A 16,777-nucleotide genomic window follows, 5' to 3' on the forward strand; every position below is an offset into this window, starting at 1 on the left:
AGTGGAACCTTTTTTCTTTGTTGGAGGCGGCCCCCGTATTATAACCAAATTATTAACAGTCACGTTTCTATTCAGGTGTGTATTCTATTAATAAAGGCTTCTTACTGTGAATCCAGAACCATTTAAATGAATGAAATATCAAATTCTTTCATAAATGATCAACCAGCACAAACTTTTACTCATTGGTTTCACTGTTAATCAAAAACAAGAGAAAGAAAGATGAAATATACAGATGAAATAGACAAAGCTAGGCCTGTCACAAGAAATGTTGACGTCACTCAAATTGGTGATGTTAAAATATTTCAGGTTGTGTGGTCACCGCCCAACCACTAAAAACGGGCACTTTGCTTTCAAGATCACTTCAGTACCTTACAGTATATCTTGGACATACCCCAAAATAAAACCCCATAAGCACCTACCAGTGCGATTCGTTAAGTCACAGAAATAGCAGAATACATTAAAATAAACTTCTAGCTTTCACCTTGCATTTAATTGAAACCGTTACTTGATACTATTACAATTGCTGAATGTTGTATTAAATGTATAAACATTAAACAAAGTCTTTATGAGTAACTAACTATGCTTATTGCTAAAATGCCTCACCTGTATTGGTGAGATGATTTTTACCCAACAATAGTGTAGCTTTTACACTGGAATGATTACACTGGGGTTGTTGTAAGTAACTTCAATGCCACACTGGTAAAAGGCAGAGTGAGTCACAGGGATTATGACAAGGACACTCCGGTTAAGCGGAGCTCCGGAGCACTCTCCTGTTTGACCCTTGACCTCATCAGAGTGGCAAAGGGACTTTCACAGTCACAAAAGGAGAAAGTGGTTTTAAGTGGGTAGAGCACATCAGTGCTATAGAGTGTAAAGTGGAGTCCACAGAGTGGCGTAGTCTTTCACAGCTATGGGGAAGTAACCGCAAGTGCGTTACAATTCAAATAATACATTTTAAAAAGTGTTGAGTCATAATACATTGTCGAATTCTAATATGTTGCTGTTGTGACATGTGCAAAGGCCACTTTTTGAGGTGCAAAAAAGGCTACAAATTCATGACGTAACTTCCTGTGTGGTGGAGTACAAAGCAATGACGCTAAATTGGCACAATGACTAACAACTCCAAAAGATGCCTAATATTCTCTAGTGTTTTCTGTATGTCAATACAGGGTCCTAAACCACTGATATTTGGTGGTAGGTCATTACGCTAATGCTTAAAATAATGCACTGCTACAAGTTGCAATGGGTTGTTGGAAAAAATCAGTTTGCAGATGATTATATTCCGCTTCTCTTAAAGGTCATTTCAGGTGGGCTACATTAACCTGACACTTGCAGCTGTAACACTAGTAGTTATACTAACTACACTTTGCTTTGGCAAATAACACAATTATAAACACACAGCAGTGAATCAAAAAAGAACACTGTCTAAATACTGACAATTCTTAATATGCAAAAAAAGGGCATAAAAGTATGAAAACTAAATATGCCTGACATCCAAAATGTACTAATACACACTCAAATAAAATGAATTCAGTCTTTAAGAACAACTTTCAGTATAAGCTTACATAAAACCAAATTAAATTAAATGCTTATACAACACAAGTGGGGACTCTTATCTAGCCCATCATATCAGTCCACTGTTCTAACAGAGCCTCAGAAAAGGGAGACGTAAAACGCAGCTGTGGCAGTGGTACCTCCAAAGGGAGACAGACCAACAGGAAAAGGAACTATATAAAAACACCACCAGGCCGGAGCCGGTGGAAATACTAGAAGGTAGCACCAAAAACAGGCCGACCCTGCTGTTATCTGAGGTCTTTAGCTGCTTTGGGAACTTTTAGGACTTTGTAAACGTTGTTGTGAAAGACGGTAGTAAAGTGGGGCCTGGAGTCCCTGGACACGAGCGTACAGAGGGGGACTTTCCCAGCGTTCTGAGGGTCCTCCACGTCCCAGATCTCAGGCATACTGCAGCCAGGCCTGGGGAGAGCACAGAGAAAGCCAGGAAGGGAGAAAGAGGGGGGCAGGGAAATATAAAATATTTCAGCAAAGAAACAAACTAAACAAAAACATTGTGTGATTGATTGGCTGCGAAACAGACTGTTCAAAAGGTCACTTTGCAGCAGAATTGGGTTCAGTTCAATTCAGAGTCATTTCAGAGTGAGTTGGAAAAATGCCCTGTACTGACAGGAATTACTTGTTGACAATGTCACAAGAGCATATGACAGTGTAAACAGCAGTGGGTTACTGACGGGAAGGCCACCCAGGGTTACCTGGAGCGCCGGGTGCACCACGAGTCCTCCAGGACGAAGTAGTCCACCTCCAGCTGCATCAGGTTCCTCTTCACTACCTCGGCAGACTTGCGGCTGTACATGGCGTACACCAGCTTGGTCCTCTCTCTGAGTGGAACAGACCACAACAACGTTTAGACAACGCTGAATTGGTGTTAGCCTGGCACATAGCTAGTACAGTAGGATCAATGTTCTGTCCACACCTCAGTCCAGCGTCCTCGTAGTGTGGGTGGTTGACGATGGGCCGGCCGGCTGACAGCTTCACACTAGCCATGGTGGGCATGGCTCCAGCAAACACAGCGTCTGCACCACACACAAAACAAAACATCTAAGAGAAGAGTCCACAAAGGCATGGGTCATGATCACTGATCTGAAAGAGATCCATGAAAGTGAGGTTACCAGCCAATTGCTTTCACCAATCCAACCTAGTCAGATCAGTCAATTCCATAATGAAGGACACCATTTAGAATGATTTAAACAATGATTTTGTCTCGAGCGCCAAGGGATTGGTTTCAGGCATAGGATGATGACATCACTCACTGGGCCGGGTGCTGTCTTTGATCCAGTCCAGCAGCTGCTCCTGGGGTAGGTTGCTGAATTCTCCCATGATGCCCCACTGGGCCTGCAGGTTGGCCGCCCCTTGCATGGCCATGATGGACAGGATGCCAAACACCATCATGTGGAGCTTGAACTTCTCCCCTATCCAGCCAAACAACTGACACACAGACAGACAACACATGAGCAAGGTCTGTGGTGGTAGTGATCTATCTTTGGTACCGTTATGTACTCTGCGGTACCTGTGTGGTGTCAGTGCTAATTGTGTTGTGTTGAATCTCATTGAGTCTCGTTGTGTCGTGTCGTGTGGAGTTGTGTTGAGTCCTGTTGTGTTGAGTCGTGTGCCGTGTTGCATTGAGTGGTGTCGTGTCATGTGTGGTGTTGAGTCAAGTCGGGGACTGACCTGTTTGGAGCAGATCAAGGAGGCCATGATGCACATGTGGGGCGTGAGGAAGAGCTTGAGACGCATGATGAGCATCGCCAGCACTGCAAAGGCTATCAACTGTAGGCTATGGTACACCAGCTGAGACCATGACAGAGAAAGAGAGAGAAACAGAGAGAGAGAGAGAGAGAGAGAGAGAGATTAAGAGCCCAGGTAGAGAATGAGGGTTGAAGGCCACAGGGAGAGAACAAGATTGGGGGAGGGATGGATGGAGGAAGCGAGAGAAATAAATGGTTTGAGCTAGAACTGGTAAAAAAGCGAGAACAATTTAACTGGCAGGAGAAAATTGCCTCTGTTTGCAGGTAATGAAAATCACTTAGAAGATCATTACTATTATAGCTGAAGCAGATTAACATTACCGCATTTAAGAAAAAAGAAGGCTTGAATCATATGACATGATGAGACAGCAGTAACATTCAGGGAAATCAGGATGCTTGCTTACCTCTCCTTTTGCTAACATTTCTGGCCTGTGAAAAATTTGAAGAAGTTGTCAAAATGTCAAGTTGTGTTGTCTTTATAAGAATGAACGGGCAAAATGCACACAGGTTTGCCTTTTGACTTGTGCTGTTAAGAGTGTGAGTTTTACAACAGAGAGAGGACAGAGGGAAAGATACTCACTCTTCGTCGTCATCGTCAGGTTGGACAGAATACTTCTCTCCTTCCCTCAGGAACCTCATAACATCCTGGATCGTCTGTACAGAGTAAGAGAATGGACAAACAGTGTCACAAATAAAAAAGGCAAACCTCAGAAGGGATATAACGTTGACCAGGATGACTCCGCCTTCTATTATATGCTAACAGCGAGCATACTCACAGCAAATATCAAACAATTAACCATTTTCACCAGTGTCACTATTTAGAAGCCCTCCAGTTCTTCACTTGCAAAGCAAGTCAAGCAGAATTAAAAATGGCACTTGTAATTTTTTGTGACAGTTTTTATTTATTTGTACCCCGTTTTCTCCCCAATTTCATGTGAGCCAATTGGTAGTTACTGTCTTGTCCCATCGCTGCAACTCCCGTACGGACTCGGGAGAGGCGAAGGTCGAGAGCCATGCATCCTCCGAAACACGACCCTGTCAAGCCGCACTGCTTCTTGACACACTACTCGCTTAACCCGGAAGCCAGCCACACCACTGTGGAAGCACCGTACAACCGGCGACCGTTTCAGCGTGCATGCTCCCGGCCCAACACAGGAGTCGCTAGAGCGCCATGGGACAAGGACATCCCGGCCGGCCAAACCCTCCCCTAACCCGGACGACACTGTGCAAATTGTGCACCGCCTCATGGGTCTCCCGGTCGCAGCCTGGGATCGAACCCGGATCTGTAGTGACGCCTCAAACACTGCAGTGCCTTAGACCGCTGCGCCACTCTGTGTTATTGATTCTGCATTGACACACAATTAGATCAAACGGACACATTTGGACACACTCGAGGAGATTCTTGAATATTTTTGGAACATAATTCTCTTGCCGTTTCTTCAAGCCTGCCTCAAATATGACAAACTGAGCTCAACAGGCATGTCAAAAGCAGAACGGGAGAAATTACATTTCAAGGATGCCTGCCTTGTTCTCCAACAGTGGATTGTGTGGAGTGCCTGGTGTATGGTACACAAATGAAGTCTTACCCGTCCTGCTATGACAGCAACCACCAGCATGTTGATGGGAAGCAGCAGTGTCTTGATGTAGCGCAGTGGGGTCTGAGAAGAGCAATGTTACACACATCAAATCGACTGGAGAAAAACATGTATTTCTGACACACACACTCCATGACCTTTACAAAATTAGTTGCCAAATACTATGAAAGGATCCCTTCTAACACTAGTGCCATGTTGCTTTGCCAAATAGGGCCAATCGTGTCTTTCATACCTCAATTTCCATGAAGTCAAACTCAGCAGCACAGGTATACATCATGGTGTCAAAGTCCTTGTAGCTGGTGAACTTGGACTTTATTAAGCTACTGATGTGAGCCTGGGAGAGAGAAATTGTTGTAAAAATAGCTGCAATTTCAAATGGTTTGCATATTCCTATTTACTTGTATTACTATCATACTACTGAGTGACGGCTTGTTTCAAAATGCACAGTGATTCTTCCAGAAAAGGGCACCAAAATGTAAGGCAATATAGCTAGGTTGTTTCAAATGCACAAGGCTATTTTGAAAGACTTACATCATCAGAGGCTCCAAAGATGGCTGACAGCATGAACTTGAGAATGACCGTGGAGACGACCCATACCAGGCCCTGCATGACCTGAGTGCAGACAGACAAGTCAACCAGGAGACACACACATGCCCGCGCACATACACAGTCTTGTTTTACTAAGCTTGTGGGGACACACAATGGATTCCCATTCAAAATCCTATTTTTCCTAACCCCAAAACCTAACCTTAACCCTTAACACTAATTCTAACCCTAAACCCTAAAGTTTTTGTTTGTTTACCATTCTTGTGGGGACTTCTGGTCCCCACAAGTAAAGTTAAACATGTCCACACACACTTATGTCCTCTTACCCATGTAATGAGGCCAGGTTTGAAGGCTTCTGCAAATTTGTCCCGCAGGGCGATTATTCCCTGCAACCAGGAAGGAACTTATTTCGTCACCATACCATTTTCAACATCACACCACGCTTAACATAAGACACTTCCTCTACACATTGAAAGCATGAGGAGAGTGCTAGTCCAGCTCACCCAGATGGATACCAGCGAGGAGGCGTAGAATGATGTCAGCAGCATGGAGTTCCCGAACATCAGAACAAAGCACACAGCAAGTGTGATCTGGAGATGGAATCGGGTGCAAAGAAGTTTGGTGACATAGTCCGAGTCGATATTCACGTAATAATAAGGAATTCCCCTCGACCACACCCACAAATTGGGGAAAATAAACATCATTTCCCATTGACCCCCGGGGTAAAAGAGACAACTTCGTCATAGATTTTTTGTATACAGAAATAAATAAAAAAAATGCAGAAAAGCTGCTGTGTTGCTCATTATACATGTAACCAGGTCAAAAATCCCGACCTACGGTTCGCAATGCTTCCAGGTAGGGAAATAGAGCGAGAAGAGCCCTATGGCTTCAGGCTATTCAGTGTGGGAAATGTGGGGACCCAGTGTCCAAGTAAGCGACACATAGCTACAGTATGTGTGTGGAAAACATTTCATCACAGGTAAGACATTTAACTTGTTTAGTAGAGTATTTTTGTAACTCCACTTACCCCAATGGAAAACTTGAAGCCTTCAGTCACCGTCTTAATGCTACTACTTGTAGCTGCATAGTCCATTATAGTCTGTTTGTTTGTGTTGTTGGTCTTGGCTAGCTTAATGTTCTGGTCGGTAGCCGGTCAGTAGCAATCATGTGGCTGCTAGCACCGTCATGAAAACGGGCATGAGGGAAGCTCTACAATATTATGTGTTTCTAAGTAGTGAGAACACTCGGCAGCAGGCAATGTTGAAAAGTCATCTTTAGACATAATGTGCTTTTCTTAAAATGTAGTTTTGTAATTGACTAAAACAGGTTGACAACAAGGAAATTGCATTTGAAAAATGTTACGTTTTTGCTGTGAGCCAATGGGGTAACCTAAGTAACCACAGGTTGTTTTCCCCACAGGTGGGCAGGGCTGCGACGTTCTATCGAATACCGACTGGGACTATGAAAAGATTTGTGTGATTTTTTATTATTATTTTTTTTACTGTTGTCATGGCACACAGACACACCAAACTTGTTTCAGCCAAAGTGGGCTTAACAATGCTGTAGGTCGTCGAGGACACAAGCCTGTGTGTGTCCCCGTTTTCTTCACGCTGCCACTTCTTGCCAGGCAGATGAATTATTCACAGCCATATGTCCTCTTTCTTCTCTCCTCCTCCAATGACACAAATCTCAGCATCATCTTAATACAAAGGGCCTATTCTCTTATCTCCCCAGCACACTGGCTCCAGCCCGCTATGCTAGCCACGCTAACAGCCTGTGTTGCTGAGACGATTAGGAGAGCTGGAACTGTGGTGGAGAGGAGTAACGTAGCTACGGCCAGAATCACACACACAGATAAACACACTCCTTGGCAGAACGCACAGCCCTGTTTTACCATGCACGGCCACGAGTACAGGTTAGTTAGGAACCAGAAAATGCATTTACCATGTGTGTCACTAGGAGGGACTGCATTTTGGTGGGGCTGATGTATCCCAGGATGTACGAGGCAAAGAGAGAGGCCACCTGAAACAAGTACTCAAACGTGTAAACACAAGCAATAAGTAGTGTCTACAACACAACAGTGAAATGACTGCAATAAAGGGTGCATGCTTACTTTCGACGACAATACACATTGTAAGTAAGCATTTCACGGTAAGGTCTACAACTGTATTCGGCGCATGTGACAAATACAATTTGATGTAATAAGTACTTAGATTACAGTGTGTTGTAAAATCCCCATATATAAGGATCTGATTAGGATAGGGAACTGTAGCTAGCTGAGGGACACTTGATAGCAAAGCTGTTGCTAAGCAAAGATGCCAGCAGATCCCATTTGTGTGAAAGACTAACCTTTGACGCTTTTGTCTGCTTCCCCTCCATAGTCTCTTTTTCTCCATCTGTCTCACACCCTCCCTCCTTTTTCAGTCTGTTGCTTTTTTTGTTATCCTCTTCTCCATCTCTTACAATGTCCCTTTACCGGTCTACTCTTCTCCCTCTCTCTCAATCTCTCTTTCTCCTGGCTCAGTCTCTTTTTCTCTATCTCTCACAGCGTCCCTTCTCTCTATCCCTCTTTCTCTCTGTCTTCCTCTTCTCCACTCCTCTCACAGCCTCCACCTTTCTCTATGTTTCTCTCTTACCTGGGTTAGCAGCACAAACTGGGCAAACTGCCAGGGAAGCATGAAGCACAAATTGGAGATACCCAGCGACCACATGGCCTTTCTGCTGGGGTTGCGTGTCCTTTGGAGAGATAGATGTGGAAAAGGGCAGGAGGCGAGAGGTAAGGAAATCCATTAACACAGGCACACACTGTAACACTCTCATTCAGGCTGCCTCTAGATAGAATGTATCAGTCACCAAACCATCCACTCACACTGACAGCTTTAGAGAATAAGTTAACATGGTCAAATAGCAGACACTGACTCCAAGTGAATTAGAGTTAATACAAAATGTGAACATTGCGGGAACGGAACCAACAACCTTGGTATTGCCAACACCAAGCTTTACAAATCAGATATCTGGACCACAATGAATTGAGATCATAACAATTGCAGAGCACTCAATATCCTCTACATCAGTGGTTCTCAACTGGTTTTTCCTCGGACCCAAATTGAACTAGGTTGTCTCAGTCGCGACCCAATATTCGTATCGCGAAAAAGAATCGCCAAAATACAATCTTGAAAAAAAAAGCGATGGTATATTGATAGTTAATGTAGCAATTATATGACAAGGGATCAACATTCCCAGCTACCTCGTTCATTGTCAATTACATTTTGCCCATATTCTTGATGAAAAATGTTAATAAAGTCACCTCACTGGCTTGAGACTACAAAATCAACCAAAATAGCGCTGCTAATAGCTCTATATTGAAAATACTGTGATTTAAGAAAAAAATTTCAAGGATTAAATTATAAAAACATCTAAGTACATTATCATTTCTACACACTTTCTACCTGGTTAAGTTCAGACTGGAGTATTTTTTAATTTAAAAAAATACAAACATTACTCGTCCCATCAAAAACCTTCCGCGACCAAACTTTTGGTCGCAACCCACCAGTTGAGAATCGCTGCTCTACATTCCATATCACGAGGCAGCCAGAGAGTATTGATAAGAGAAGGAGAGAGAAAGGAAGGAGAAAGGAGCGGAAGGAGGGATTGTGAGTTACCGGAGGATGTGGGTGAGCAGTAACATCTGCAGGACCAGGAAGGGATAGGAGAAGCTCTCCCTCAGGGGCGGAGTCCACATGACCCGGGTGCTCTGGGACACAGAAACACACACACACACACACACACACACAAACAAACACAATCCCACTTTATTTTGCGACAACACATTGTTGCGTAGGAGGGGATGTTCTGTACCGCTACGCAATCAATCAATGACAACTGTGAAAAGCTATTTGTACATAAAGATGCATCCAGTAATCTCATCCAGTACATTTAGTCATCATCCTACAACCCACACTGCACCAATGCTCCTATAATAATGATGATGCGGATACATTCACACTTCTGCGTTGAAACCAGCACAGACTGAGAAGGTCAAGGAGACCCAAGTGGGTGGGGACTGGGGAGAGGAGACAGGAGAGCTGAGAGTATGATTGAAATGTCAGTATCTATTGGTGTGAAGAACACAATAGAGAAACCACTCAGCCCATCTGATACTGGCTGAGACAGAGCTCCTTTTGATGGCTGCCTGCATTGTATCCATCCCCCATCTCCACCTTCACCAGTCTACCTCCACGGTCCTGTACGACACACTCACCTCTCCATGGTTGAAGAAAAAACACAGCACCGTGACCATGCCCCCAAGCCGACTGCCACTAGAGAGAGGAAGGGAGGGAGATAAATGTTTTCTTATTTGACCAGTCTTTGTTAGAACATTACACTGACTAAATTACTTTAAAGTCCTATTCTGAACCCTAACTGATGGAGAATCAAAGGAGGGTAAAGGTTAAGTTACCTGAGGTAGGTCCCGTAATCAAAGGAGGGTAAAGGTTAAGTTACCTGAGGTAGGTCCCGTAATCAAAGGAGGGTAAAGGTTAAGTTACCTGAGGTAGGTCCCGTAATCAAAGGAGGGTAAAGGTTAAGTTACCTGAGGTAGGTCCCGTAGATGAAGAACAGACTCATCATCAGACCGTTGAGGAGGAACACAAAGGTCACGTAGAAGTAGGCGGGGTCACCCATACCTGACACACACACACAGACAGAGAGACTATTAGGATTGAGACTGGCAATGGCAAGGACCTCGGATAGCCAAAGACCATAACTTCAAAGCACCGATTCTCATGACCAGAGATTCTATTAAATTACTATATGTTCTTCTATGGCCATGACCTGAAGTCCTGGACAAAAATTAGTGAGAATATTGTTTGCTTGTCATATTACTGTCCCAAAGAGGTTACCTTACTTTTAGAACATGTTTAGTCGACTGATGGAATGCCTCAAAATAAGATGTTTGAAGCATGATGGAATATTGATTGATTGACACCTGACACATGGCTCGCTCATAGTGAAAGACAGGCCTAATGAAAACCTTGAAGCCTTCAGTCGCCGTCTTAATGCTTTCCTGAAGTGAGAGGCTTTCTTTCATTTCACTACCATAGAACTGCAGAGGATAAAGGGCTATTCTGAGTCTGTTCTAATTTGCTGTGTACTCAGCTAGTGGAAACAGGAACAAAAGGCAGGCGGCACTTACATGTACAGCAGCACCTTCAAACTACATAGAGTGTGCTTTCACAGAATTCACACCTTAATTAGAAAGAAGTGTAACTTGCGCCAGTCTTAACTATATGCCTATATATATATATATATATATATACACACACACACACACACACAGTGGGGGAAAAAAGTATTTAGTCAGCCACCAATTGTGCAAGTTCTCCCACTTAAAAAGATGAGAGAGGCCTGTAATTTTCATCATAGGTACACGTCAACTATGACAGACAAATTGAGAAAAAAATGTCTGTCATAGTTATTTGGTCACCTACAAACAAGAAAGATTTCTGGCTCTCACAGACCTGTAACTTCTTCTTTAAGAGGCTCCTCTGTCCTCCACTCGTTACCTGTATTAATGGCACCTGTTTGAACTTGTTATCAGTATAAAAGACACCTGTCCACAACCTCAAACAGTCACACTCCAAACTCCACTATGGCCAAGACCAAAGAGCTGTCAAAGGACACTAGAAACAAAATTGTAGACCTGCACCAGGCTGGGAAGACTGAATCTGCAATAGGTAAGCAGCTTGGTTTGAAGACATCAACTGTGGGAGCAATTATTAGGAAATGGAAGACATACAAGACCACTGATAATCTCCCTCGATCTGGGGCTCCACGCAAGATCTCACCCCGTGGGGTCAAAATGATCACAAGAACGGTGAGCAAAAATCCCAGAACCACACGGGGGGACCTAGTGAATGACCTGCAGAGAGCTGGGACCAAGGTAACAAAGCCTACCATCAGTAACACACTACGCCGCCAGGGACTCAAATCCTGCAGTGCCAGACGTGTCCCCCTGCTTAAGCCAGTACATGTCCAGGCCCGTCTGAAGTTTGCTAGAGTGCATTTGGATGATCCAGAAGAGGATTGGGAGAATGTCATATGGTCAGATGAAACCAAAATAGAACTTTTTGGTAAAAACTCAACTCGTCGTGTTTGGAGGACAAAGAATGCTGAGTTGCATCCAAAGAACACCATACCTACTGTGAAGCATGGGGGTGGAAACATCATGCTTTGGGGCTGTTTTTCTGCAAAGGGACCAGGATGACTGATCCGTGTAAAGGAAAGAATGAATGGGGCCATGTATCGTGAGATTGAGTGAAAACCTCCTTCCATCAGCAAGGGCATTGAAGATGAAACGTGGCTGGGTCTTTCAGCATTACAATGATCCCAAACACACCGCCCGCGCAACGAAGGAGTGGCTTCGTAAGACGCATTTCAAGGTCCTGGAGTGGCCTAGCCAGTCTCCAGATCTCAACCCCATAGAAAATATTTGGAGGGAGTTGAAAGTCCGTGTTGCCGAGCGACAGCCCCAAAACATCACTGCTCTAGAGGAGATCTGCATGGAGGAATGGGCCAAAACACCAGCAACAGTGTATGAAAACCTTGTGAAGACTTACAGAAAACGTTTGACCTGTGTCATTGCCAACAAAGGGTATATAACAAAGTATTGAGAAACTTTTGTTATTGACCAAATACTTATTTTCCACCATAATTTGCAAATAAATTCATTAAAAATCCTACAATGTGATTTTCTGGATTTTTTTTCTCTCATTTTGTCTGTCATAGTTGACGTGTACCTATGATGATAATTACAGGCCTCTCATCTTTTTAAGTGGGAGAACTTGCACAATTGGTGGCTGACTAAATACTTTTTCCCCCCACTGTATATATATATATATATATATATATATAAAAACACTGAGAAGTACCATGTCCACGCATATAACATGCTATGGAGTGCTAATTAGAAGTCAAGAGAACAGTTCAACAAGTAGAAAAGGGGAACAACCTCCACCCACAAAACACCTCCCCCATAGATTTCATTGAAGTTGGCCCTAATAAATGTGTTTTCAGAAAAATAACATTGATCCAGTGCAGTGGAATATACAGTGCTGCTTGAAAGTATGTGAACCCTACAGGGCTGGTCATTGTTTTGCTATAAAATAGTAAAATAAACATAATATCCTTATCTAAACCCCAATTCGTAATAAAATACATTCCAAGTAAATGGCAGAAACAAAATAATATATTTTCATTATTTATTTAACAATGTGGTTTATTTAACAAAAACTCAGATTTGATGTGTGCAAAAATGTGAACCCCTTCAGTCAATAGCTTGTGGCACCTCCATTAGCAGTGATAACTTGGACTAAACGTCTCCTATAGCCAGTAATCAGTCTCTGACATCTGTTTTGAGGGATTTTTGCCCACTCCTCCTTACAGAACTCAGCCAATTGAGTGAGGTTTGAGAGGTGTCTGGCATGAACTGCCCGCTTTAGGTCCTGCCACAGCATCTCGATTGGATTTAGGTCAGGACTTTGACTTGGCCAATCCAAAACACAAATCTTCTTTCTCCTGAGCCATTCTTTGGTAGACTTGCTTGAATGCTTTGGGTCGTTGTCTTGTTGGAAGACCCATTTTCGGCCCAGCTTTAGCTCCTTGACTGATGCCCTGACGTTCTGTTAAATAATCTCCTGGCATACCTCAGAATTCATGGTTCCCTTAATGATGTGGAGTTGTCCAGGTCCAGAGGAGGAGGAAAAAAATAAAAAAATAAAAATAAAAAAAGCAGCCCCAGATCTTGACATTTCCACCAACATGCTTGACTGTTGGGATAAGGTTATTTTGGTGGTAGGCAGTGTTGGGTTTTCGCCAAACATAGCAGTGTTGATTGTGACCAAAAACGTCAATTTTGGACTCATCGGTCCAGAGAATGGACTACCAGAAATCTTCAGGTTTGTCCAGGTGGTCTCTGGCAAAGTTAAGACGGGCAGTTTGGTTCTTTTTTGACAGCAGAGGCTTCTTCCTAGCAACCCTCGATTCAGTGTTCTTATTGTTGAAGCATGCACAGTTACCTGAGATGCAGCAAGGGAGGTCTGCAAATCTCTAGATGTTATGTTTGGATGGCTTTTGCCTGATTTATTATTGTTCTTGTGGCTCTTGGGGATATTTTGGAAGGGCGTCCACTTTTAGGCCGAGTTGCTGTCATGTTAAATGCTCTCCATTTGTAAATTATTTGCCTCACAGTAGACTGATGGAGCTCAAATATCTTTTAGATGAGTTTATAGGCTTCCCCAGACTGATGTCCTCTGAGATCTCCTTTCCTATCGGCATGGTGTGCTTTGCATTCACCTGGATGGGTAACACCAAACTGACCAGCTTTCTTATCTCTATTTATCAGAGTCCCGCCCAAACTCTTTGCTAACGATCTCTCCTTTGATTGGTTCATTTGGTAGCTAATTATTTACCCACCGGATTCTACTTACCTACTTGATTTAACCAATGCAACTTAATTCACTTATTTTTGCACCTGCACTAATTCCTTTTAAATTTTGTTTTTCTACTACTCGTGATTTCCTCTACACCAACATATGGTATTGGTAAATATAAACCTGTTATGTCAGATCAAAAAGACTGGTTCTGATTAAATGAAGATTTGATGGTAAAAACTGAAAGAATCTGTAATTGCACAAGGGGTTCACATAATTTCAAGTAGCACTGCATATGTTGAATTAAAATCAAACAGTTTGGCTTTGTGTCATCAAGCAGTCCTCTCCCTACAGAGTGGAACACTGGCGTTATGCCAACTTTCAATTTCATATGCAGCAATAATGAGTTTTTTTACAACTAATATTTCAGATGAACCACTTCAGCTGGATGGCACAGGAATAACACTTGTTTTCTTTATTATTTCCCATTGTGCTGGTTCGATTGCGTCCGGCCTAGCGAGTTGTGTGTCTGTGTGTGTTCAGGTCAAACAAGACTGCATTGGTACCTTCACAGCCGTCCACTGCAGCCATACCCTCTCCTCTATTGATGGACCAACACATCTTGGTGGGGAGTCCAAAGAATTCCATTATATCTGTGTAGATTCTGTACCAGCTGGCCAGGACAACCTAGAGAGCAGTGGAGGAAGGATTTCAGCATGAAGACCCTCAACAAAGTCTGTTGTCCAATCAAATGCCAAGGATGTCCATTTCCACAAATGTTACCTCTGGATAGAGATTGAACCTTTTCAGTGTGTTTATAACCAGTGGGTACTCTGTAAGCCGATCGTTCATGACCAGATACAGGCCGTTGAGAAAGGTTGGGGCCTCAATGATGGTCTTGAAGTAGGAGTAGTATAAGCCCTAGAACAGGATCATATAACAAATTGATTAAATTCCCAAATAAAAGCCCTGATCAGGTATTGGCTCATGGCCTGCTACAGAAACAAGGCTATAAGATTTTGCAAGACACAGTATCAAACACAATCATATAGAATAGATCATCATTATTTAATTAGTTTCTTCTTCTGTCATCTTTCAACAACACAAGACTTACCATTTCTGTCCGAAATGCCATTTCCTTTTCCAGTCCTGACAGATGTGAGAAGTGTCTGTCATTCTCAAAGAGGCGTGAGAGATGGTACCTACACAAACAACAAATAGGCTTTAGGGATATCTAGTTAGCTAGCTAACGTTAGTTATCTACAATCAATGTACACAGGACACATTCAAGACTTTGAAGTACATGTCAATGACCTGAACTGTTGTTAGACAGAGGTTAGCTACTTACCAATGTAAATACCCAGTCAGAGCAGCTATGAAGAAGAGACAGAGAAACAGATAAATATAACTAGTTAATGATATTAGGAAAGTTGTGGGGTTTAATCATTGTTCTATTATTAGTTAGCTAACTACAGTAACGTTAAATTGGCTAGCATAATTTGATAGCCACCAATGACCATGGCACAGCCTGGGATAGCAACCTCAGAAACGTTAGCTGTCGTTGTGGTTGTGCACTGTGAGCTAGCATTAGCTAGCAAACTAGCGTACGCTACTGTTTGCTAGTTAACGTAAGCTAACAGCTACGTTAGCAACATAGTTACAGTACTGGTAGCTAGCTAACTACTGTAGATGTGTTGTTGTGTGACACTTACCAAGAACCAGAGTGATTCCGAGTTTCACAAAAGCAGACGGAGTAAGGCCAAGCTTACTTCTGATTAATGAAAACCCAGGAAATAGTCCATTCTTATTGTGAAGCAAGCTGTTGAAAGAGGTGCCTTTGCCTGATCGTCTACTTTTCCCGGTTCCTGGCGATACAAGCGGACTCCGGTCTCTGTCGTTGACGTTGGCCTGCGGCGGTTGATCCTTCACGTTTTGTTTTCTAGTTTTGACGACCATATTTTCATAATCGTAAGTCTTCGTCTGTGAAAGACGTTTTGTATAAGTAACTGGATGGGTACCTTCTATCCACCGCTCAGGGTCTACACATTTTGCTTGCTACCTGAGTGATGCTGTGTTCACTGCACAAATCTTTGAAATGTTCGCCCCCAACTGGAGTTAATACAGACTGCATGCGTTAGTAACCATGGTAACGCAAATATGTCAGTTGGTAGCTAGAACGCTTCAGTTCAAAATGTAGTTTTTCTAACGTAAATAGAATCCTAATGCTACAGTTGCACATACCAGCAGGATCCCTGCTGGCAGATCTCTCTCTCTCTCTCTCTCTCTCTTCAATTTCAATTTAAGGGCTTTATTGGCATGGGAAACGTGTTAACATTGCCAAAGCAAGTGAAGTAGATAGTAAACAAAAGTGAAATAAATATTAACAGTAAACATTACACTCAGAAGTTTCAAAAGAATAAAGACATTTCAAATGTCATATTATGTATATATACAGTGTTGTAACAATGTGCAAATAGTTAAAGTACAAATGGGAAAATAAATAAACATAAATATGGGTTCTCTCTCTCTCTTTCTTTCTTTATTTTCTACTTCGATGAGGTTTAACGGCCATTGGCATCCAATAAATGTTGCATATACTGCCACCTACTAGACTGGAGTATAACTCCCTTATACTTTGCTTTAATTTGGAAAAAAATACAACCATCTAACACTACACTCACAAAAAAATAAAATAATAATAATAATAATAACTACCATACTCCACTATTTACATCTATTTAGTCCTACTTCAAGCCAACAGCCTGAAAGGATAGGACACCACCACTTAACACACCCTGTAACTCTTCTGATGTCAAGTCTCGCACACCCAAATAACTCTCTGCATCTGCCACCACAACCTCTATTTTCTGCGACTTACATTCCATCC

At 42.7% G+C, this 16,777-nt stretch overlaps 1 protein-coding gene across 1 annotated transcript; it reads right to left on the bottom strand.

The window, feature by feature from the left end:
* Window positions 1-153: 153 nt before the first annotated feature.
* LOC123485458 (probable C-mannosyltransferase DPY19L1) lies at window positions 154-16,033 on the bottom strand. Its single transcript, XM_045216383.1, has 22 exons — window positions 15,603-16,033; window positions 15,239-15,263; window positions 15,005-15,092; window positions 14,674-14,811; window positions 14,457-14,577; window positions 10,053-10,146; window positions 9,723-9,780; window positions 9,124-9,215; window positions 8,098-8,197; window positions 7,406-7,483; window positions 5,965-6,051; window positions 5,788-5,847; window positions 5,447-5,527; window positions 5,148-5,249; window positions 4,907-4,978; window positions 3,901-3,974; window positions 3,725-3,749; window positions 3,244-3,363; window positions 2,826-3,000; window positions 2,489-2,588; window positions 2,268-2,393; window positions 154-1,974 (listed from the first exon to the last, which is right to left on the bottom strand). Exons 1-22 carry the CDS (start codon window positions 15,844-15,846, stop codon window positions 1,803-1,805), a joined length of 2,232 nt encoding a protein of 743 aa, XP_045072318.1. The 5' UTR covers window positions 15,847-16,033; the 3' UTR covers window positions 154-1,802.
* Window positions 16,034-16,777: the final 744 nt, after the last annotated feature.

The sequence above is a fragment of the Coregonus clupeaformis genome, unplaced genomic scaffold (genome assembly GCF_020615455.1).
Source record: "Coregonus clupeaformis isolate EN_2021a unplaced genomic scaffold, ASM2061545v1 scaf0700, whole genome shotgun sequence".
Lineage (NCBI taxonomy): Eukaryota > Metazoa > Chordata > Actinopteri > Salmoniformes > Salmonidae > Coregonus > Coregonus clupeaformis.

Excerpts from the sequence above, each read along its gene's own strand:
- LOC123485458 (XM_045216383.1), bottom strand. The coding sequence starts at position 15,846 with ATGGTCGTCAAAACTAGAAAACAAAACGTGAAGGATCAACCGCCGCAG. Across the intron at positions 7,484-8,097 it reads AGTTTGTGCTGCTAACCCAG|GTGGCCTCTCTCTTTGCCTC; the intron begins GTAAGAGAGAAA and ends TACTTGTTTCAG. Across the intron at positions 5,848-5,964 it reads CCTCGCTGGTATCCATCTGG|GGAATAATCGCCCTGCGGGA; the intron begins GTGAGCTGGACT and ends TCCTGGTTGCAG.